This window comes from Anser brachyrhynchus (genome assembly GCF_964034855.1).
Source record: "Anser brachyrhynchus genome assembly, chromosome: 9".
Taxonomy (NCBI): domain Eukaryota; kingdom Metazoa; phylum Chordata; class Aves; order Anseriformes; family Anatidae; genus Anser; species Anser brachyrhynchus.
The window spans coordinates 21842955-21867583 of NC_137703.1; the positions used below are offsets into that span (position 1 = coordinate 21842955).

Consider the following 24629-nt stretch of genomic DNA (forward strand, 5'->3'; position numbering starts at 1 on the left):
GAAAAATTAGAGAAAAATTAGAGAAAAATTAGAGAAAAATTAGAGAAAAATTAGAGAAAAATTAGAGAAAAATTAGAGAAAAATAGAGAAAAAATAGAGAAGTTAAAGGAATTAAAGAAAGAGAGAGAAAAAAACAGTTATTTTATTTTCAGGCTATTTTCGAGCGCACCGAGCGTGTAGGACCGCCTGTTACTTCTGGTTCGTGTTCCCCGCTGCCCTCACAACAACCACCCCGCACCACAGCCGGCCGGGGGGCTGCGGACCCCCCCCGCTGTCCCGGGGCCATGCCCCCCCCCCCCCCGGCCGGTGTCCCCCTCTCTCCCAGCACGGCCGCCCCTTCCCTCCTGCCCAGCGAGGTGCTGCGGGGCTCTGCGGGGTGCTGCGGGGCGGGGGTGCTGAAATTCAGCTCGGCTCGACCTCCTCGGCAGAGGGACCTCCGTACGACAGCGCGTTGGGAAACGCCACCAAAAAAGGCACAAACCAAACCAACAGCGACAAAACCCAGGAACGTGGCCGGGGAGCGGCCAGCAGCAGCACCGTCCCCATTAATTGTTTTTTTTACCCTTTTTTTTTTTTTTTTGGTGGCAGAAACATAATACTATTTGGCGAAAAAAAAAAAAAATTACCAGCAAAGGGCCGGGGAGATTAACGTTTGGAAACTTATGAAATGTAATCTGCATATCCAATTGATTCCCAGCATATCAGTTGAAAGGATAAAGATGCATATCTCCATGATGGATATTGCATTAATAGGCACATAAATAAAGGTTGAAAAGTCATCTCCGAAAGCTTTGAACCTTTTTCCTCCACTTTTACGTCCCGTGCGCACGCCCCAGCACCGTCTGAGGTTTTTTTCCCCCTTTCGAGTTCCGTTTTCATCAATTCACGGCCCCAGCGCCTGGCAGCCCGAGAGGGGCTCGGCCCCGGAGGATGCTCCGTGCAAGGACGGGGACGGGGCACAGGACCCCCCCGAACATCCCGAGCAGCCCCGGGGACCACTGCGGAGCCCCAGGACAGGGCAGAGCGCCCTTCTCCACCTCCTCGCCCCCCTGGTCCCACCGGAGCCGCCGGGACGCGAAGCTGCGGGGGTGAGGACAGGGACAGCCCCACGGCTCGGGGCGAGAAGCGGCCCGGCAGGGCTCGGCCGTGCAGGGGGGCACAAGGGACACGGCCCCCCCCAGAGCCCCGAGGGGCTCCCCTGCCGCCGGAAGGGGCGGAGGGCAGGGGCTGGTGGCCTCCTGCGGGGGTGGGAGGGAGGGAAGGAGGGAGGGAGAGAGGGAAGGAGGGAAAGGTGGAAGGAAGGAGGAAAGGAGGGGGGAGAGAGGAAGGGAAGGAGACAGAGAGAAAAGGAGAGAAGGAGAAAATGAGGGAGGGAGACAGGGAGGGAGGGAGGGAAGGAGGGAAGGAGGGAAGTCTCTCTGCCCCCCGGTGCCGCAGGGACACACGGGCGCAGCAGCCCCGCACCCCCGGGCCGAGCAGCGGGGGGCACCCCCCGGCCCGGCCTCCCCCTTCGCTCACAGCCGCGTTTCAAAACGAAGCCTCTAATCTTCGTTAACTACTTGTGAAAACACCAGCGACGATTAATTCCAGCGGCATCACGGCGGATTTCCACGGGGAGCCGTCCTGCGGTCGGACGCCAGTCCACTCAGGGTCTGGCGCACCCAAGGGTCGGAGCGGCCGAGGGGGCTCGCACCGGGAGCCGGGGGGGGGGGTTCGGAGCTGGGGGGGGGGGGGGACGAGGAGCACCCGTGGCCCTGCGTGACCCACGGCAGAGGAGGCAGAGCCCGGGCCTGCCGGCAGGCAGCGGGCACAGGCAGACATCCAGCCCTGTCCCCGGGGGACTCCGGGGCCGTCCCCGGCCTCCGCGCCCTGCGCCCAACGCGATGGGGCCAGGGACTGGCAGCGCGGGGGGGAAAGCAGGCAAGCAGCACGCCGAGCTCCGACAGCGAGGTCGTTCATCGGTATCTCGCCCAGAGATGGAGGATTTCACCAGTTGTTCTTCTGAAGATGAACTGGATTGGGACCTGGGAGGAGAGAAAATGAAAGGGGGAGAGAGAAAGAAAAAGAGAGGGAAAGAGCAGAAGAAGGAAAGGGGGAACGGGGAGAAAAGAGAAAAGAAAAGAAAAGAAAAGAAAAGAAAAGAAAAGAAAAGAAAAGAAAAGAAAAGAAAAGAAAAGAAAAGAAAAGAAAAGAAAAGAAAAGAAAAGAAAAGAAAAGAAAAGAAAAGAAAAGAAAAGAAAAGAAAAGAAAAGAAAAGAAAAGAAAAGAAAAGAAAAGAAAAGAAAAGAAAAGAAAAGAAAAGAAAAGAAAAGAAAAGAAAAGAAAAGAAAAGAAAAGAAAAGAAAAGAAAAGAAAAGAAAAGAAAAGAAAAGAAAAGAAAAGAGAGAGGAGGATAGTGGAAATGAAAGAATAAAGGAAAGGAAAAGAAGGGAAAGAGAAAAGAAAGGAAAGGGGAAGAGAAGGAGAAAGGAAAGGAAAGAGAAGGAGAGGAGCAAGAAACAAGGCCGGCAGGAGGCAAAGCAGACCCCCGCGGGAGGGGAGCCGCCCGTGGGGCCGCTGGGGGCCGGGCCGGGCCGGGCCGGGCAGCACCAGCAGCACCAGCAGCAGGTCCGATCCCGGGGGTGCCGGCACGGCCCCGTCCCCCTCCCCGCAGGATTTCTGCCCCCGGGCACAGCCGCAAGGAGCCGAGGGCGGCGCAGCCCCTGCTCCCGGCCCCAGGTAGGGCAGCGGGGCCGGGGGGCTCGGGGCTCGCCGCTGCCCCCCGAGGCTTGCCGCCGGTGCCCCGGGGGGCACAGAGCCTGCCCGGCCCCCGGTGCCGGCGGGGAGAACCGGGACCGGCCCCCGGCACACAGAAGGGGGTTGGGGGGCAAGGCGACCCGCCGGTACCTGGCAGAGCACCTCGGAGGTCCTAACCAGCGGCTCTTCCCCCCCTTCAGGAGGACACAGCAGCAGCTGCCGGAGCCAGCAGAGCGCCGCTCGCTCCCCGCATGAGCTTGGTCCTTCCCTAAGTGAGCGGGGTGTAAATCCGTCCTCAGAGAGGGGCGTTCGCTGTCTAACCAGAAGTAAGTGCGGCTTCCACTGCATTTTGTACGGTTTCATTTCATTTACTTTAAAGCCTGCGATACTAACAGCCTGGTTTTCCTTTTTTTTCTTCTTTTCAGTCAGAAGAGTATTTTCCCATCCCCTACCATTAACTGCGCGACTAGAGTCCTCACTCACAGCGTGGAAAGCAAGCCACAAGCATCGCTCATCTCCGAGTTTTCTACACCGTAAAAAGTTTCATTATTTCCACATTAAAGGAAAGCGAATTTTGATTTATATCTCGCGCATATTTCTCAGGTTTCAGTCCTTGAAAAAAACAAACCAAACGAAATAATTTTTCTTGCTATTACTATTAATCAAACGGTTATAAAATAACGACCTGAATGGATTTGTTAGGGCGGAAGGCTGAACAACATAGAGGGAGGATGGGGAAACTGCTTAGGTCTGGACCTGTAAGGAGCTGAAATCTAAGATTTAGATTCCCTGATAAAGAACAAGTAGGTTGGGGCATAAATTCAAACAAAGATGTCAAAAACTTCTAGGCTATTCTTCCCAAACGCTGTATTCCAGCGAGACCAATCAACCTCACAGTATTTCATCTTACTGTAAAAATCCCCTTAAACTAGCCGAGGTGTTTCTTAACCGAAGCTATTTGGAAGAGATTACAACCACCCCGATCCAAAATGTCACCACCCGAATCCAAAGTTAAAAGTAAGCCCGAGCCCAGCTCGGGATCAGGGCTGCAAGGCCGGTGACAGAAGTGGTTTTTGGGGGGCAGAGGAGAAGTGTGCCAGCCGGACCCCAGTACTGCTCCTTCCTCACAACACGAGCAGAGGTGTTTTGTGCTGCACCGATCAGAGATCCACGTAGCTAAATACATCAGGTACCAGCACAGGCATCCCCCAGGACAACACACGCATTTCGTTAAGGCAGCCGTGGCATTTCTTCCAAACACCTCAACCTCTGCGCACACCCGCATCAAGGGTAAAAACAGGGTAAGTCACGGCGCTGTCTAGTGATACTACAAGCAAGCCACCAAATTTATACGCCCGTCAGAAACATTAGAAATCAGAGCCATGAAAGACCTCTCACACAACCTGCTTCCTCGCCCGTTTGTAACATAATGAGAGAACGTGCAGTGTTGGTGTACAGATACTGCAGGAGCTGCCCCTCGCGTGGTTGAAGTGGTCAGAGGTTAATACAAACAAAGATGCAAGTTTTATTTGGCAATATAATACGTTAACAAAATAACTAACTTCCAGTGAGATTAAACCTATTTTCTAGACCAGACAGGGACCTCGGAGCTGCAAAACATCCTTAGCACAGGGAAAAGGGGCAGTGAATTCAGGAGGATTTATGCGTACACCAAGAACTCCCACAACATTAGGCAAAAAATTCTCCTACATTTTTATTTCCAGTGTCAGGCACTCGATATAGTGTCCATAAACATATCTCACTCTGTGTTAGTATCAAATGCACTGCTTACCCCTGGCTCTGCAAGCAGAGTTGATTAATACCCATTTATCTGAATGATGTACACATTCATATCTAAATATTGGTTTCTTCAGCAGCTGTTAAATTTGACTGATGTGCACAACACACTGATATAGTAAAGAGACTGTGCCAGCCACGAACACAAGCAAGGGAGCTGCAGCAGCACTTTTGGTTGCCATTCGCAATTGCTGTTCCCCTAAGTGACCGCTCTCAGCGCCAGGTCTCGGTACAGGACTGCACACCATTTTCCAGGGAAACTTGTAGCTCACACACATCCAAAATTCCAGCTCTGCAGGATTTTTTTTTGTTGTTTGTTTTTTGGTACAATCCCCAGTCTTGGCCAGTTGAAAAGCGCGCCTGCTCCAGTGACACTGAAACAGGATTTCAGCTGGGAATTCACGTTAACTCTGTAGCTACGTCTGTATTCCTAAGTGTGCTAACTCGCTGTGAGGACAATTCACTCTTCCTTCATTTGCAAAAGGTATTTTATACAGTGTAATGCACAGCAAGCTACTTTGGGACTTAAGCCTTGAAAACAAACCTGAATCCCTGTGAACGGTAATTTGAGCTACAAAAGAAGAGCACTAAGGTAAGAAGCAACAGTATTTCCATATGCACCTGTAATCTACCAACTTTAATCATGCATTTTATAGTGCAAGAAAAAATAATTGAGTTTATTCTGTTTTGGTTTCTGAAGTATGAACCCAGACAGGACTTCACTTCTCAGAGTAAGATGCTCTTTTGGATTCTCAGCCTGCATTACTATTATACAGCCTGATTTTAAAAATATCTTTTTGGAAAAATTAGACTCTGCTGCCTCAGCCCAGACAAAAATAGAACCCAAACCACCAGTCACTTTTGGAAATTCAGGTCATTGATCTAACTTCCAGTGATGTGTGCTTCGGTACCCACTGCTGGTAGCTCCTTTTTTATCATTTGGCTTTGTGGTACATTTCTAGTAACCCTACAGGAGAGTAACTGCTCTGTCCCTATTTGTATGATAAAGGAATACAAAAGTGCCTCTCTACACAGGCCTTTTAACCAATCCAACTAGATAATCAAGGTTTTTACTCCTTCCATGCATTTACAAAACACTCAAGTGTTTTTCTGTCAAACCTGACTTTCATGAGATGATATCTGCTGTTAGGTAAATTAACACCGTATGATTACTTGCTACCTGTGGGCTGGTGATGCCGAAAGGAATATAATTTATTCCCTGCAGTCACAGTGTTTATCAGAGACACCTTAAAATGAGAGAGCAGAAATAAAAAGTCCTATGCTATAGCACCGATGGTGCACAGTGTGTGTTAAGAGCATAACGGTGCTTTAAAAATTTGAATTGAAAATTGAAAGAAGTTGTAATGCGGTGGTAACCGTGCTAGGACGTCCCCTTACATCTGAAGGGGCAGAAGCTCCACTCTGCCCCTAGGGCTGTATCACGTACCCAGCCTTATCCCCGGCTGCAGTGAGCCCGTGAGCACTCCTCAGCTGAGAAATCCCATGTACGATGGAGAGGAGCATTTCCCAGGACTGAACTGCTGAAGACCATATTTCAGCCACCCAGGTGCAGTGTCGGTGAGTTAAACTCTGCCCTTGCACCTGCTCTGCTCTGCCCCCTTGGACTGGCACCACTGCTGCCCAGCAGCCCACTCCAAATCATCGTCAGCGTACCATTTAATCTGACCTCCCTGTCTGGAGTCCAGCGCGCTTCCAATCCGGTGCAGGAACAGAGGGCTACCACGACACAAAATTTAAGATCTATTGGCACGACTGGAAACGGCAGTAATCTCTCAAAATTCACGTAGCCCGTGCTCTCGCAGAGGTCAAACAATTCCTGGGAAAACTTCAGGTCTTCATTTACTTTCCTGGTGCTCCCATGTACTGGCTGCAGCAGCCCCTGCCACAGGCTGTGCAACTCAAGAGTTGCAGAGCAAAAAACAGAGTACAAGAAAAAACAAAACAAACCAGCTTGCACTTCCCGTGGCTTTCCCCCATGGTGCTGTGGCATACCCTGCCTTCTCTGCTTTCCCCCCGTGTGCCTCAGAGCGCTGTTTTTCTGCTAGATGTGTGGATAGCGTAACTGATGTATACTGCTCCAGCTACATATCTCCACATATTTTTTGAACAACCAGAAAAGACAAGTGTTCTGACTAAAATAATTACAATAACAAAACACCACCAGTGACACGGTTTTTCTCTTCTGTATTTTACTTTTTTTTTTTTTTTTAACTGAAACTTGAGCAAAGTTTGGCTTTGGACAAGCGATCTGTACACTCAGAGGAACCCAAAATACAAATATAATACTGGGATTCTAGAGATGTATACAATGCACGATTTTTTTTCTGACTGGTACTGTGATGTGGGTCCAGACAAACGCTCCTGAAACCAGTGGAGTTTCCCAAAATTTGCATAAGTACAGAGAAGGATTTGGCATGTGGTCAGACTGTCCATTTTAATTTGGCTCTGAAATATTTTGAAATGTATAGGTAGGAACCTGATACGTAATATGACTGTTCAATTGTAAATAAGCCTGAAAATCCTGCTTAGGCCTGTGATCTTCAACTTTTTGTAACGTGCAAACCTCTAAACAACTTAAAGTTGACCCTCGCATAACAAATTTAAGGTTCTGGTGATTGATTTGCTTTTCTTACTTACCTTTTGCAGATCCTTTAGAAGTAGTCCACAGATCCCGGTTGAAACCATTGGTTTAGACAAAATGGCAAATACTGTTTACAGAGAAAAAAGGCAAAAATAGAACTATGATACGGAATGAAAAGAGAAAGATGGAGTATCAATTTCTTCCTGTAATCAGTATTTAAGGGCCCAGCTACGTAACAGCTCCTGTTGTGACTGCAGCTCCTGTAAACATGGCCGGGTCGGCGCGAGCTCGCTCAGACACCGCTGGCAGCACATCCACGACACCCAGGGAGCCCCCAGGAGTAAAGCAGAGCAGGAACGAGCTCCAGCTGAGCTCCCCGATCCCTCCAAGGCAGCTGCGGCATGTTTACAGGAGATGGAGTTAGAGCAGTGCCCGCTGGGCGGGCCAGCCTGAACTGCGACTTACTGGAGCTTACCTGACTGCATACAGAGGCCGGAACACACGCTGCGTTCGCAGTAGAAGCACAAGCAGGTAAATCGTAACTTGGTGCATATGATGTACACACGTACATATTTGATATATTTATTTTTCTTAGAAAACATTGCTGCTGTTTATGTCCATTAATTTACATATATTTATTCTTACTACAGTATCATTTATAATAATACTTTCACTTCTATAGCACCTCCTCTTCAAGGATCTCCAATTGCTTAAAAACTTTAATAAATAAAGCCTCACATCTTGCCTGTGAGGTAGGTCAACGCTATTATCAAACTTTACAGATGCATTAACTGAAAACAGAGAGGTTAAGGCCAAAATTTTCAAATGTTTGTACCTGAAGTCAACCATCTAAATTCTCATTTAGATGCTTAAATAAAAGTCTTGTGGTTTTCTTTGGTGCCGAACATCCACAACTACTGCTGAAGTCAACAGGGGCTAATAGTCAGGCCTGATTTTAGGAGGCATACCTTTTACACGGCCATCAAACAACTCCAAGTTTGAAAACACTGGTCTAAATACACAACCCACGGTCAGAGCCAGAATCGATCCCAGTGATTTATCTCCTCAGGGCCTTTATATTATTAAATATAACTTTAAAAGGCTGGTGTGGATCTGGTAAATAAACGTGACACAAAAATCATATACTATTTCCACAAACTACGTCCATCATAGCAAAGGCTGTATAAATACCACTTGGGTTTGTGGTGGTGGTGTTTTTTTTTCTTTTTCTTTTTTTTTGGGGGGGGAGAGGGGTCCACAGATTTGTGATAATTAAGACTATGCACAGTACACATCACTTGTGCAGTCATAAAACACATCACACATCTTCACTTGCTGTCTTTACATGTCTACATAGTAAATTCCTTTGCACTTGTGATAAATAGAAGTGGTCAAGTAAAGGTCTATTAAGAGGATACTTGTCAGAATTCATGCAGACAGCTTGCAAAATACACATACTAAAAGATCACTTTTAAAATTCTCGAGTTGTTAAGCACGAAAATAATTACCTCATTCCAATACAGTACTGTGTAGAAACGTGGAATAAGCAGCATCATCTTATTCCCCATGTAATAGATTATAACAACTAATTAAGTTAAAAAAATTCAGGCACCAAATGAATTATCCTGCAACATAGAATAGTACCTATATAGAGTGCTCTCCTTAATATACTACAAAATCAGTTGTATGGCAATATTTTTCATTTCATAGTGTAAGTGTCTCATTGCGTTTCCCATACATCTCTGACGTGCCAACCGCACAAAACAAAAGCATTTTCTACTGGCCTTTACAGAAACTCCTAATACAGAAGAGAAACTTTCCAAGAGGGGAAAAACACCGTCTTGTGACAGCTACCCTGGCGGAAGGTAGGTGCTCGAGACACGGATTACGCTACTGTATTCCACCTTTACAGCGACGCCGAAAGTCCGTAGTTTAATGTGGGTTTCTCTCACTGTATAAAAACTGAAATCAAGGGGCCAGTGAAATAGCGTTCTCTACCACAGGACCCTCCCAGCTCTGCGTTAGAGCTCCATTAGTTAAATCATCTTCCGTAAATTGTTTCAAGTGTGCAACATAGCGCTTCAGTCTCCCACATCAAATGAGAATTTCAAAGAATTAAATAATAAAGCTTATTTTAAGCAACCAACAGAGGGCCCAGAGGCGGCCTTCCGATAAAATTATAACAAAACCGTACGCGATACGCTGAGGGGTGCTTTGGCTCAGCCTGGTGAAGACAACACGCCTCTGTCACAGCTTCTATACGCGCTCTGCAGCCTCGTGAAAGGAAAAATACAAAACGCGCTGTTAACGCCGCGGTCCTGCCCTGCTCCCACCGGCAGCGAGGCACCCGAGTGCCTTCCAGGTGGGGGCAACAGCAAGCCGGCTTCGTGCAGGGCTCCGGCCTGCGGGAGCCGGGCAGCAGCGGCTGCAGAGGCGGAGCACGGCCCCGGCCCCGGCCCCGGCCCCACACCCGGCCGCCCCCCGCCGCCCCCGGCCTCCCCCCCCGGCCCGCGGGCGCTACGTGTCGGTCCTGCGGGCCGCCGCCCGGCCCCGCGGGGTGCCGTCGGCCGGGGCCCCGCCGGCGTTGGCCGCCGCCTCGGGCCGGTACTTGAGCCAGCAGATGAGCCAGGTGACGACGACGGAGAAGAGGGCCAGGATGCTGGCGACCGACAGGCAGATGGGCCCCACGGGCGACGGCGAGGCCGAGGCGGCGGGCTCGGCGCCGTACTGGTTGACGAAGATGAGGCCGGTGAAGAGCAGCACCACCATGGAGAGGAAGGAGACGACGACGCACACGCAGCCGGCGCTCAGCGCCGCCCGCTTGCAGCTCTGGCAGCTCTCGCAGCCGCCGCCGCCGCCCGAGGAGCGCGGCCCGGCCCGGCTCGGGGCGGCGGGCGGCGGGGCCAGGGCGGCCGCCGCCTCCCGGGCGCGGGGCGGGCGGCGGGGCGGCAGCGGCGGCAGGCGGTCCTGGGGCAGCGGGTCGCGGGCCCGCAGCTGCGGCGGGCAGGCGGCGGCCAGCTTGGTGTTGACGGGCAGGCCGTGGACGCGGTGCTCGGGCAGCGCCGTGCGGTGGCGGCACAGCGGGCAGGCGAGGGAGCCGCCGCCCGCCCGCCCCGCCGCCGGCCCCTGCTCGGCGGCGGCCGGGGGCTGCTGGGCGGCCCGCAGGTGCAGCTGGCTCAGGCACTCCTGGCAGAAGGTGTGCAGGCACTCCAGCAGCTTGGGCGCCCGCCGCTCCAGGTCGAAGTAGTTGTAGCAGATCTTGCACTCGTAGTCCTCGTAGCTGGGGGCGGCCGCCGCCCCCCCGGCCGCCGCCGCCTCATCGTCCTGCCGCCCGCCGCGCCCTACGCCGCCCTTCTTCTGCGCCGGCTCGGCCATAACATGTCGCCGGAGGGGGACGGAGCGCCGCGGAATGGCGGGGGAGCCCCGGGCGCCCCTCGGCCGAGCCGCGCCTGGCGGGCGGGCGGGCGGCAGCCGCCGCCTCCTGGCCGCGCCCGCGGGCTGCGGCGAGCCCGGGCCGGGCCGGCGGCAGGCGAGGGGCGGGGAGGGGCGGGCCGGGCCGGGCCGGGCCGCGGTGCCGCCGGGCTGCCGCGGGGGGGCGGCCGGAGCGCGCTGCCCGCCCCCGGGGCCGCCCCGGGCCGCGAGGCCGCGGCGCTGAGGGGAGGGCCGGGGGCCGCGCGGGGCCGTGGTTGTGCCTGGGGTCGTGGAACGGCCCGAGCCGGAAGGGACCCGCAAGGGTCACCGAGAACAGCTCCGGGCTCCGCACAGGTCTACCCCGAACTTCAGACCGTGCGGCTGAGGGCACAGCCCGAACGCTTCTTAAGCTCCGACAGGCTCGGTGCCGTGACTGCGTCCCTGGGGAGCCTGTTCGGTGCGCGACCACCCCCTCGGTGAAGAACCTCCTCCTGATGTCCAGCCTGAGCCTCCCCTGTCGCAGCTTGACGCCGTGCCTGGGGTCCTGTCGCTGGTCACCAGGGAGAACAGATCGGCACCTGCGCCCCCACTCCCCCTCGTGAGCTTACTTCTTGAAAGTAAGCTCACCTTTGTGAACTTCACTTCTGCAAATGGAGTCAGAAATCACCCCTTTTTAAAAGCCCGCACTGGCCTGCAGCCTCAGGGGCATTCTGCCCACAGTCACCTGAGTGACCCTTTCGGTGTTAGCTTGTCTGGTGCTGCATAGCATCCCCAGGGAATTTGGAATATACAAGGGCTAGATGAAAACAGTCCGTTTTTTACACTGCACCTCATTTCATTTACCTGTGAATTCTTGAAGTCATATAAATATATATTTTTAAGGGTCTTTGTCTGCTTGCTTGTTTGCTACTGCTTCCCAGTTTAGCCTTGCCTTCTAATTTAATTAGTTCATTGTTAAGTTTCAGGAGATCTTGAATGTGGTTGTATGTCAAATTATCCCAGGTGCCACCCTTTCACTTAATATTTTTGCAATTTTCATAACCCTCCAACTTTTGGTTAATTTTCAGAACACGTGAAAGTGCCTAGATCCAAGCAAATTGGAATTAATTTTTCAAGAAAATTATTTGAGGCACTGTATCAAATGCTTTAATAAAGTCCAGATATATCAACTGTGTTTCTGTTTCAGACTGCTTTGCCTCTGTCTTTTGTGTTCTGAGTTTTCTTATCTGAGTTGTATCTGCCTCGAGGTCAACTGAAACTCCACCTAATGAGTATATGAAAGTCAGCATTGGGAAAGCTTCCTGTAACTCAGGCATGAAAAGCACACAGGATAAATGGCAAAACTGAGCATAACTGAAAAATAAAAATGCTAGAGGTGAAATTAGGATGAATTTTACTTTTTTTGATAAAACTAAGAATGAGAAAAACTTGTGTTTTGTCGCAGGAACTAACTCCATCACACCCAAGCAAGGTTATTGTGTAGCATGAGGTCCTGGAGAAGACTTAATGGAAGGTAGAAGCAGGATGGAGAATTGTGACAGCAACAGATGTCCCCATCCCGGCGAGTGGTGAGCTACCGCTTTTGTCTGCAGAAGGATGCAGCTCGTATTTACCTGCTTGTATGGCCAGTGGTTCTTGTGCTGTCTGTCCTGACCCTTTGGCTGGCATGGGGCATCGTGGTCACATAGTGAGAGGCACAACCGAACGCCGTCCCATTTTCTGTTAGTTTTTTCTGCTGGACCAACTCTGCAGAGCGGGTTGCTGCTGCCTGGTTGCGCAAGGTCTGCAGCCAGCGCAAGGAGAAACACTGGTGGCTGTGGTCGGGAGAGGAAACGAGGCTGGGACCACAGCAGCTGTGATTTATGTACACTTACCTCGCTGCGGAACAAAACCACTAATGATTTTAGCCCTCTTGTCAGCCCAGCGCCATGCCACCTGCGTATTGGGACAGCCTGGTCTGGAGCAAGGCTTGCACACCAGCGTGGCAGCCTGCGGGACGAGCTGCCTGCCCGCATCTGCTGGCAGCCTTCTCGGTGAGGGAGAGCAGCTCTGGTGGGCAGGCTGCTGCTCACGCGGACGTGGGCTCCATCACCCGGGTCCCCAGAGCGCCTGGCCTCCATCCCGGCTGGATTCTTCCCTTGTCCAGGCCCGTCGCTCTCTCCAGGTGGAGGAACTGGACAATGAGTACAGGTAAACATTTTCGTAGGCCTTTCATTAAAGGTCTCGTGGGCTGGAATTGGAGAGAACAGAAATGTCTCCAGACTTTGGAAGAGTTACTGTAGTTCTCAAGGTCCAGATGTACTCTCTCCTTTAGTTGCTTTAATTGCAATTAGCATGTGTTTTTTGGACTGTCAGCTTGGAGGGCCTGTTCTTTAATGGAAAAGTTGTATTGGTTATTGTAAAAAAAACTGAAATGCAGCTGAGCCGATTCTGAGGGCTGACTTTTGGCTGAACCAGTGTCTGAGCCTTTGGATGTTATTCAGCAGAGGTTGTGTTATGAGTTCTGAGCAAAAGTGGCAAACAACCCTTATGAAATACACATTTTTCCACTTAAAATAATCATCCCGCAGCTGGTAAAAATTGATTTTTTAGCATTTTAAATATTGTGCCTGATTTACCCAGTGCAGCATGCCAGTTCTGTGCCGGTGTAAGCCTTGATCCCAGAGGAGTTGTAACAGTGAAAAATGAACCCACTGATGAGCCAAGCCCCAGATGTCGCAGAAGAATCCTCACGTTGGTCACAAGGAACGTACTGGCATGCATCTCTAGCATAGCAATAGAGTATTGTTTAGCTGTTTTAATTCTTTAGAATTTCTGTGTTACTGTACAATAAGTATGTTTAATGAAACTTGACATCTTGCTTTTTATTTGTAGGTAGGAAGGACGCTACCTCTGATGCATACATAAGACAGGAGCGGATCGGATCCCAGCCCATTCAAGGTAAAAATGCTACGAATCCCTTTTTGATGCCCATGTTTTCCATACATTTCAACAATTAAGTAGCTTGTATAGGACGGATGCGAAGATCACTGAAGTTGCACAGCTCTTTGGTAAGTCCTTGTGGTTTAATTTGGTATCGTGGTTGACAACAGAAGCTTTTTGCCAATGTTTTAAGATCAAGAGTGTTTTATAAAAGTCTGCTTATTGTATGAGTTTCTAGAGTGCATTACATAACTAAGTCTAGAGCACGTTTGGTAAATATTTAGAAGAGAACCGTCTTGCTTTTCATCCTTGTACTCAAACTCATTTACATGGGTTTCCTCCTCCAGCCCCATTTCCACTCACCTTTCAGGGGTAGCAAAAGCTGCACATTACATTTATGCCCTATAATTGGATTGTGGGATGCTGCAACATCATCTTCTGATTTCTTCACGTTAACATTTTATTTCATATAATGTATTTCTGAATAATTTATAATTAAAGTGCTTTTTTTACCTTTTCTGTCCTGGAACTACTTTAGCAGCTATTGCATGTGTGGTTTATTGCATTCAGTACAGAAGGGAATGTTAATTTCCAATAGTATTTGTGTGCCATTTTGGGGAGCTGAAAAAGGAAAGAGAAAGGATTATAGTTATGAGCAATTCCACACCAGTCAGAGCAAAATGTGTTGTTCTCTTAATGCATACGATATGAACGATGAAGAGGTAAATGGATGCGCAGGTACCATATTTGACACCCCTCTCCTCTCCAAAACCTTCTTTGTTGTGTTGTAATTGCTAAATATGGTCCTGTGTCAGTTGCCTCAAGCAACGAGGAATGTGTGAAACATCCCAGATTTTCCAAAAGTGAAGCTGCCTCCTCCTGAAAGGTGAGAAAGGCCAGGAACTGACATTGTGTCTCCTTTGCAAGCCCTGACAAAACTCTGGCGCATTTGCAATAAGAGGGTGAGGGACGTGGGCTTTCAGCTGGGAATGAACACATCAGACACCATTTCTGATTATTCCCACCCATAGGTTTTCCACATTCCTGTGTTTTCTGCATGTCACAAACAGGCAGCCGCATGGTGAGATTTGATTAAGACAAGATGAAGAAGCATTTAAAATTAGGGGTGTACGTCCACCAGTGCAATATCCTTCTCAAATAGCCCAGGTTGAACGGCAACAAGGATCATCACTAGAATTGCTACCCAGAGTGAACTCGTCCTGGACATGTTACTTAAGCCGACGGCAGGCATGGGCTAACCCTACATTTCAGGCAAGGTGGACTCCAGTGATTTAATCAAACAGTTAGTAACTGCTCTTAAATTGGTGTAGACTTCCAAGTTAGTTGCAGCTTTAGGAACAAATGTATTTTTTTAGAATTTGCCTTCTACTGAAACACACTTCTTCAAACCCTTCATTGATGGTATAGCTGAGAAAAGAATCGAGGAATTGCACTGTATGTAACTGGTTTTGGGTTTTGTTTTTTTCCAAAAAGAAAATAGCTAAAAAGGGGAAAAAATTGAACTGGGAGAAGTCCTTTGGTCTGGACAGTAGTGTGTTTCCTGCATGGCGTGGTAATAGTGAACGCTGAATTTGATGTTGGAGCGTTAATTTAGGTGCTGGTGCGGGGCTGGCAGAGCTGCGTTCGGCTTGGCTGGTGCAGCGTGCGGCTGCAGCGAGCTCAGCGAGGAGACTGAGCATTTGGGGATGAGGGACATCATGCCTCACGTAGCACCTTGGGGCTTATGTTAGCTACAGGTCAGGGCTCTGCTGGCCACATTAAAGCACCCACATTTGAAAATACTGCTAAAATGAATAATTACCCATAACAGTGGTTAGTGTAATTACTGAATAGCAGCATGGCTATTTGCTGTTGGGCAGTAACTTCCTGCCACCCAAATTGTCCTTGCAGTCTACTGAGACAGAAAAGCTATTTCTATGTGGAATCACTTAAAAAGATTATGTAGTGCTATGGGAACTTTATTTGCAATACACAATACCGATTTCAGTTACAGCTTTTGTTACAGCACATCATTGGCATTGAGTTGAAATAAGGATGGTTATCTTCAAAATAAAGTCCCGATCCAGTGAAGTTGGTAAACATTTTCTCATCAGCTTCAAAGGGGACAAATTTTTATCCTTAGTAATGACAGGGACACATTTTTTTTAACACAGCTTGGAAAAAACTGCTATTGCCCAGACCACAATATTATGTATATGTGCTTAAATCAATTTTATTCAGAATGAGAAACAGATGAAGGATTTGGAGATTTTTGCATTCGTACTATTGCATCACTTCAGATAATAAAATTGTGCTTTTTTTTGTTTTTTGTTTTAAGCTGAAGCAAGCACATGGGAGTTTCTTATTTTTTAAACAAACTTTAACATCTCACAGGAAATACTAGATTTAAAATTCACATGATGTGAACCTAAAACTGGAACTATTGCTAGCTGGAACCTAAGGGGCCATTCTATCAATTTCTCTGGGCTTGAGGTTCGTTTCAATTTTCCATTGTAGATATATTCCAGGTTTATGCTCAAGAAGCTCCCATGTTGGCAGGGGAGAAGACACTTCATAGGTTCACCTGAGCTGTCTCTAAGGTAGCTTGTGAGAGGTAGCTTGCAGAGCAGCAGGAGCTTTGAGTACCAAGTGTTAGGGATACATTAGGAACAGCCACAGACCACAACACAAAGCCTAATTTTTCTACTGTATACATCAGCAGCACGTTCACTGCGTGCGCTTCTGGTGCCCCTTCTCTAGGAAGGCATCTAGGGCAGAAAATATTCAGGAAGAGCAGGGAGGAGGAGAGGCTGGGAAGAGCTTCCAGGGGAAGGGAAGCAAATGGTCTGGGACCGCACGACCTGAGGAAGAGGCAGCTCAGAGGGGATGCAATAGTGGTCTGGTTGTCTCTGCTCAACCAGCCAAGCAGCTCAGACATAGCAAATGAATCTCCGGCATTAAAAGGGCCGAAGACTGCCAAAAGGGAGGCTGCCAGCTTTTAAAGTGGCCCCGCCAAGGGTGACTGTAACTCTAGAGGGAAAGGGATATCTGATTTGTTACTTGGCATACTTTCGCTGTATATTCTGTTATGCTGGCCCACTCATTTTCATAATATTGGAAAGGAAGATGAGAAGCTTGCTTCTAATGGGTTGATTAGATATTAAATATTTTGGAACAAAAAAGGCCAGAAACTGGGATGTCATTCTGATGGGGGTGAGAACTCAGGATGTTAGATTTGGAGAAAAAGCCCTCCAATTAGCTGAAAATGCAGTTCTAGCTGAGTCAAGAAAGAGACTCCTTTATCCCAATTTGAAATCTAAATTACTTTAATTGAAGAGTATATGGTTCCTGAGTTTTATGAGTAGGAATAATTGCAAATGAATTCAATTGCGATTTTTTTTTGGTACACAATTGTTTTTCCCACAAAAATGTGGACTAAATTTGTACTCCCACTAGTGAGTGCCAATTTGGAAAAATTCCACTGAATTCATTGCAGCTACCCTACTTGCACCTTCCTTTGTGAGTACAGAATCAGGCCCTGCGTGCATAATTTTTCCACTTTTAGACCTGAGGGAATATAATCGGGAGCCAGGCTGAGGTCCCATTCCAGATCAAGTCTTTCATATGCAGATTATAAAATCACTGAAAAACAAGCTTGGTTTGGCAGTTACTTTAAAAGAGACCTTGGGTGATTTTATCAACAGCAGAAGAGGCAATTCATTCTTCATGCTAGGAATCACCATATAACTCATTCTGGGAGATGCGATCTATACCGACTTTTTCACGGTGAGGGAAAAATACCGTATTTGGGAGACTTCTTAGGGCCACTTCAGGTCTCTGGAAGTTCTTCTGCCCTCAAAAACCTCATCCCATAATCTCAGAGAAATGTCTTTACACAATTTATTTAGATCAATATTTTTGTCTTACTTATTTCTGTAGTCTTGTCTCATGTCTCTGACTGTCTGAAGCTTCAAATAAGATTTCAGAAGCTCATCCAAAGTTTCTATACTAATTCTATTAGAAGCATGGACTTTGAGTTAGCAGTGTGGGTCAGGTTTGTAGATGCCAAGGCAGGAAAGCACCCAAGGATTGCATCTTTGCTCAGCTCTTGCACTGCTAGAGACCTCGTAACCATGAAGAAGGGGAGTTAAAACATGATTTTCTCTTCAGCCATTGCCAGGAAAGCTGCTGACCAGATGGATGATCCATGAGGGATGTGGACAATGGTAGTTAAATGCTCAGGAGTTGCTACCATTGTCTTTCAAAAGAATGTGTATTCCCCAAATGAGCACAAGCAAATAGAGATAACTATTTATTGGGCATGCATATCTTCTGTAAAACAATGAGGGAATGGCTGAAGTCTTGTTCTCGGATTATTTTGTGGGTCAGGAACATAAAGCAGTGCCTTATGAGTAGTAAGATCCAGCATGCCAGATACAGCTCTGGGTATTCAGGAACACTAAAGGCTTAGCACAGCTAAACCACAATTCTCCCCTGCAAGAAAATACTGACAATACCTGCCATTTGGTGGTATTTTGATGCATCTCAACAGCAAAGCATCTGCTCTAAGAGTGAGGCACGGGAGAAAATCATTTCTGTGGTGAGTTACAAGAGGCAGGCTCAGTGCTAGCTCCAATCTGAGGTGGGATGATGGAGCTGCCCAGGCAAGCTGCCTCCTCGGTGCTGTCCCCACGGAGAGGCCAGTGAGGGCAGGAGAGCCCCATATTTCTGTCTCTCTTTTGGGTCCCTTTTCCTTCCTCCCTTCTCCAGTCTGAGGACGTTGCACCCTGCTTCAGAAGGTGCCTGATGCTCAGGAAATACATGGGTTTGTGCCGTGGTTTACGCTTCTTGCAGTGCTTGGGCCAGGCCTGTCCTGACACAGGCAGTGAAAGTCCTGCTCTGGAATGGTGCAGATCGCCTTAACGTCACCTGAAACAAAGGCAAACGCTGTCAGACTGCCTAATGGTTGTTTCTATCTACTATCCCATAAAAGATGTACATATATATCCTTCTTGGTGTACTGCCAGTCAATCAACGTTAAAAAGTTGACATATGGGTGTGGGATTTTTTGCTGTCTTTAAAATAGTATCAATGACATTAAGGTTTGTCATGTAAATAGTAGAAATAAAGCAAAAAACCCAAGAGCTATTTATGGTTTTAGGATGGCATCTGTAGGGTGGGTGGCAGTAGAATGAAAAGCAGAGAATCTCAAGGCTCTCTGTAGCTGAATGAAAAGACTGAACATACATTTTTGGTGGTTTAAGAAGTGGTGGTTAACCTAGGTTCATGCATACAAGCAAAATAAACCCTATGAACTAACGTGCTGTCAGTAGAAGATTTTCAGAAAGGATTAGTGTTAGGCACTGTACATTTACAAAGCTCTAACTAAAATATGAAGATATACTTAGTTTATGACTGACTGCAAAAAATCAGGGAAGAAAATTGAGCAGAGGGAAAAAAATGAGCCAAAGTAAAAGAAATCAGTAGCCCAGACAGTTTGCAGGTTCTCTCCTTCTTATAGGATAGAAAAACGGACCAAAACATTTGCCAGAAACTGAGGTTTTGTACCACAGCAGAATGGATTCAGTTCTGATGTCCGGGTTATCATGCAGTGGCAATGCCCAGCTCCGTGTTGCATACACGGAGCTTAGGGGAAAGAAAGAACAGCTCTCAGCCTGTTGCATTCCTAACAAATGCTTGGCAGCAGTGACTCATGCCACTGATAAACACTTAGAAAACATCATGCTGCAGCTTCAGGGATGATGGCTGAGGTTTCCTACATGTAAGGTGCCACTGAAGAGAAACTATGAAGCTGCCTGGGGGAATGGGACCTGGCTTTTAAATCCTCAGCTCTGAACAGGATGGAGAACCACGGAGCAATGTGCAGCGCACAGAGGGCTCTGGCAGTGGTCTCTGCTGGGGCAGGATAAACCAGTGCTGCCCAGCACCAGTGGGTATCAATTTCTTCTCCTCTGGGAAGATTATGTGATTAATATCAACAACTCCTTTCCTTCAGTTTTCGCTCAGTTTTGTACGTGCTGGATGTGAGGGCATCCATCAGCAGCCAACAGTTTAGAGAAAACACGCCGTGGTCATGCTCTGTTTGTGCACAGGGGCGCCAAGCAAAACCGACCTTTTCAAGAATAATGGCTTGCTTGAAAGACAGGGAAGTTGTAAAAAGAAGGGCGTTACACCGCGTTCGGTAATAATTACTCAAGAACTGTCATGTTGTCACCATTTCTTCATCTGCCGAGTGAGAGTTTGTTCAAGATAGCGTGCTAAGAGATTTCTGGGAGTAAAACAAGCAAACAGAAAGCCTGTTTGTTCAGCTGACCTCTTTCAGCGGAGACCGCATCTCTGCAGGGCAGCTGCCCCATGAGACTGGCTGTTCTCGGGGAATCCATGTGTCGTGATCTAGGAGCCCCTCCATGCTCCAGACAGATGGCTTTACGTGGCCGGTTAGCAGAGGTTGCTGAATTGCCGTACCCGTGTGCTGTCCATCAGGCCAGGCACTGACTGCCCTGAGCAGGGACACGCTGGGCAGCGCCAGAGCACCACGGTGAGAGCTGCCAGGAACTCTTCCCCTGGTTTCACATATATCAAGGCAAAACTCAGCCCAGAGAGAGAGGAGTTTTCATCAGTTTAGGCCTGGGCTCTTGTTGAGACAATTTTTCCAGAGGGCTGAGATGGAATTGCGAATGAAACCAATGCAACTCTATTGATAGTCAAGGTTTTAAAAATTCTTAGGGGTTAAGTTAGTTATTTAAACACAGTGTTATTAAATTCCATTTTGTCATCATGTTCTCCAAACACTGAAACAGCGAACGTGTGGGATAAGCCTACAAATAACTAGAAATGTTGAGAACACCTCCAGGAATTTCACAGTAGAGATGCATGCAATTGAAGTGTCCAAATGATATGGTGCAGAATAATTATTTAAATGACATGCTAATCATTGCTGGAAATTAGCAATACCATTTCAAGCAATGCAAATCATAAGCAATTACATAGCATTATCTGGTTACTTACACTGCAAACAGAAAAGTTAATTATTCCTACCCAAAACAGCAGCAGAAGCTTCAGCACATTCTCCTTCCTGCAGCTTTTGGAGATGCTTTCATCTTTCCAAGTTCTGAAATTCACTTTTCTTTTTGTACTTACATTCTCTAAAACTGGAAAGATGACCATATATATGGTAAGGATTTAATAAGAAAATTACATGGAAGTTATAAAAACAAGGGTCTGCAATTCCATTTTTTCTGTGCCTAAACTTCCAGGAGTTGATGAGCAGTTTGGACCTTACAGGAGTGATATATTTAGCACACACAACACCGTGTACTGCTGGAGCTTCACATTTTTGAGACCATCTGTGCAAAGACAATTGGCTGTGTGTTCAGGGCACTGAAGGCAGCTGATGTATCAGAAACATGTTCCGATCTCGCCGTGCTGCTCAGCTGAGCTAACGAAGAAGGTACTTGCATAGAAAATGCTTTCTCGAAGCCAGAAAAGCTATGCAAAACGGGCAGGCTTGAAACCCATTACAGGTGTGTGGACTTCTGTTGCGCTTAATTGAGCTGGTTTTGTGTTACCCCCTCTCAAATGGAAATCAAATCTGGGAGAGATCCAGTGAGAACAGTGCCTATCCTGGGCTTCACATGGCAGACATGTAGCTGTTCCTGCTGCTGCAGAGCAAAGCCTGGTGAAGCATCGTGTTTCATGTTTTCTATTGACCTACGTTGCAAATTTTTTTTTTCCCTCAGAAACCTTCTTTAAATATAATTTTATTTGAACTTTGACATGCATTAAATCAAAAGTGAAGGATTGAAGTGCTGTGTAAACCACGTTTTCTGGTGGCGTGGTTTCTAAGGGCACATTGAACAGCACTTTGCCATCTCTTCAGCTTACTTCACAATCTTCACTTCTTCCAGATAAACTGAGAAAGCTCTAGTTTGTTCCCCGTGAGGTTGGTGGGTGGTCGGGTCTGACATGCAGTAGAAGAGTCGCCTATCCAAAATAATGTGTTCAGTAATGTGTCAACTGAATAAAGAAGAAATTGCAAGAAACTTATAAAAAGGGTAGTGAGGACATTGCTATTAAAACTATACAATTTTTAACAGTTTCCTTTGCAATTTGAAGAGTGAAAAATGCAAATTACCAAAAAACAGTGAAGGAAGATGAAAGTGAGCTGGGCTCTGAAGTATATAGAGAAAATGACTGAGGATAAAAAAGAGATACAGGATGATGCTGGCAAAGAAAATGTGGCCAACACCTGCTTAAAGACAACGTGCCACGATGCCAACGCATCGTTGGGATTTCTTTCTTCACTGCGTGGCCAAAGGAGCCAGTGTAGGTGCCTGCAAATGGTGCGGCAGAGGCATTGCAGCCCAGCAGCCCAGTGGCGAGCTCTATGGGTGCCAAGCGTGCTGGTGTCCACACCATTTCCCCCCTCACTGTCTGCCTTGGAGAAGCAATGATGTGGAGTTCGTGGGCACAAGCACAACCTGCCGCCACCTAACAGGGCTGAGGTGCTGCCCTTCGGAGTGAAGCCTGGTTGCTGGCTGTGTTTGCTCCTTCAGCCCCATTTCCTCAGTTTACGAGTCAAAGCAAGACTCGTCTGACTGCCAGGGCTGCAAACAGGCTGGCATCTGAAAGCGGAGCTGTGTTCTTATGGCAGCATTATCCTCCCCCGGTCGTGGAATTTGTACTTAGCTCTCAGCTTTGTTGATGCTGGAGGCAAAATGATACGCTGGCATGACAGCGACACGAGTTGTTGTTAAGGAAATGCTTTTGGTGCAAGGCACTATTTTCAGCTTACTAAAAAGTTATCCTTTGTTTTCTCATCTTGCGTGCTCAGCCCAGAGGTGAATTTCCTCCCTCATGAAAATGGCGCTGAGCGCTGACCAGCTGCTGGGGAGACGTTTTGGCCTGAGATGAGGTAGTTTCACCGGTTAAAACTTTTAGAATGTTCTTTGCAGCTGGTCCTTTTACACACTCTCAGAGAGCTACATAGCTCGTCCTTTGCAGCGGCCCTGCTTCCACTGCTTTTACAGAAAACTGCATTTTGAAATGCCAGAAAACCTGCATGGGGCATACAGAGTGTGGGATGGGCACTTCCTGAAGATTTCTGTGTTTCTTTTTCGTGTTTTCATCTTTCAAGGAGCCAAATCCTGAGTGTTTTTGTTGGCAGTCAGAGATAATGTGAGGCAGGTCTCAGGAAAAGGGTATTAGAGCCTTGCTCTGTAAGAGGAACATCAAGAGGAATGATTCATACTCTTGCTTTGAACAAGAACAAACAAGTTGTTCCATGAGCAGTGCCAGTGATAAAACAAGCTTCCTATAGATGTGTATTCCAAGTTACTACGAGCTTTCCACTGCAACAGTCACTTTTGTGCTCTCAGTTCTCTCACCAAACCCTCCATCGTCCCTGTGGCCTTCCACTTTTACTCTGTGGTCCTTCCTGTGATCCCATAATCTGCCCTGCAAGCATCCCCGTCCCTCTGGAAAAAAATGACCTGCTTGGGGCCACCCAGCAGCCCACACCGTGCCATTTCTCTCAAACGCTGCAGGAGTGCAGTTCCCTGGGGACCTCTGCTCCCACACCGACCGTGGCTCCGAGGTGTCGGTGGTTCACCTGGTGGTAGGGGCAGGAGGGTCGTATTGGCATTGTCTGCCTGAGAAAATCGCCAAAAGCCAACCAGGAGTTTTCTTCCCTGAAAACTCTGTCACCTCGATCTAAACTGAATCATCTCTTTCATTCTGGACATCAATCTCTGTCAGGAACATAGTGTTCACAAATCCCTTTGCTTTCCTTAGCAAAAAGAGGGGTCGTGAACTTCCACCAGCAGCTAATGCACCTCTTGCCATGCTGATTCAGCGAGGCTCAGGCATCTGGCCCCGTCAGGCATTCCCACAGATCTCCTCTGCTGGATATTTGCACCCTTGGGCCCCCCCAGCACCTCAGTGCCCCTCGAGGGTCGGAGCGCTGCTCCGCGGGACGTGGCAGGCAGCGCCCTACCCACGCGCTGACTTACCTCGCCCATCTGACTCGAGGACTGAAGGCATGCCTAAAGTTCCTTAGGACCAGGCGTGCCTCAGACCCATTTTGGTTTTTATTTTCAATGAAACTGCATTTCTGGCCTCGCTTTTTCTCCCAGTGGTTTCTGTGTGGGTGGGGAGCCACTTGCCTCACTTCTTCTGGGGCTGCCCCTTCCACACAGCACGGGAAGGGGCTTGGGGCTGGCTCCAGCCTTTTGTCACTGAGGCTACCCTAGGGACGCACGGGGGTAAGGCTGTGCAGAGTACTGCCTCTGCTAAAATAATCTCTGTGTCTGTTGAAGTTATCTGCTGCTGTCATCTAATGCCATGGGTGTCCTAAGCCACAGCCAGGAAAATGGTAAATTCCTAAAAGTACATCCCTCCTTGGCTTTTGCGGAGGCCACAGTGAACAGAAAATAAACCAAGAGCCGGAAATCATAGAATCATTAGGGTTGGAAAAGACCTCCAAGGTCGTCTGGTCCAACCATCACACTACCACCAATGTCACCCATTAAACCATGTCCCTAAGCACCACGTCCAACCTTTCCTTGAACGCCCCCACGGACGGTGACTCCGCCACCTCCCTGGGCAACCCGTCCCAACGCCTGACTGCCCTTTGAGAAGAAACGTCTCCTCATTTCCAACCTGAACCTCCCCTGGCGCAACTTGAGGCATGCCGGTTAAAACAAGCAATGCCCAGACACCTATGTACACAGGTACGGCTTTATTTCCCCAGACACGCCTATACACACGTGTATTTATTCCCCCAAACTCTGTGTGAAGGCACCCCCTCGGTGCCCGCTCAGCCGGGCGGCCATTTTATGTGCTGAGGGACAAGCGCTCGTGGAGCCAGTGGGCGGGGCCTGGCGCACCTGCGGGGCGGAGCCACCCCCGGGGCGCGGCCGGGAGGGGGCGGGGCCTAGCGGGGCGTGTCCGAACGGGGCGTGGCTTAGCGGGGCGTGGCCGGGAGGTGGGCGGGGCCTACCGGGGCGTGTCCCAACGGGGCGTGGCTTAGCGGGGCGTGGTCGGGAGGTGGGCGGGGCCTAGCGGGGCGTGTCCGAACGGGGCGTGGCTTAGCGGGGCGTGGCCGGGAGGTGGGCGGGGCCTAGCGGGGCGTGTCCGAACG

At 48.7% G+C, this 24629-nt stretch overlaps 1 protein-coding gene and 2 long non-coding RNA genes across 3 annotated transcripts; 2 read left to right on the forward strand and 1 right to left on the reverse strand.

Moving 5' to 3' along the window:
- Positions 1 to 36: 36 nt before the first annotated feature.
- Positions 37 to 6442, forward strand: LOC308199498. The gene is made up of 3 exons (XR_013954686.1): positions 37 to 1088; positions 2937 to 3062; positions 3162 to 6442. It is a non-coding gene; the product is annotated as an uncharacterized lncRNA (long non-coding RNA).
- A 375-nt stretch (positions 6443 to 6817) lies between these two features.
- Positions 6818 to 10672, reverse strand: RNF228 (ring finger protein 228). The gene has a single exon (XM_080603744.1). The coding sequence runs from the start codon at positions 10508 to 10510 to the stop codon at positions 9653 to 9655; it is 858 nt and encodes a 285-aa protein (XP_080459870.1). The 5' UTR covers positions 10511 to 10672; the 3' UTR covers positions 6818 to 9652.
- A 55-nt stretch (positions 10673 to 10727) lies between these two features.
- Positions 10728 to 24379, forward strand: LOC308199495. Its single transcript, XR_013954680.1, has 3 exons — positions 10728 to 12736; positions 13421 to 13486; positions 20746 to 24379. It is a non-coding gene; the product is annotated as an uncharacterized lncRNA (long non-coding RNA).
- Positions 24380 to 24629: the final 250 nt, after the last annotated feature.

Excerpts from the sequence above, each read along its gene's own strand:
- RNF228 (XM_080603744.1), bottom strand. The coding sequence starts at position 10,510 with ATGGCCGAGCCGGCGCAGAAGAAGGGCGGCGTAGGGCGCGGCGGGCGG.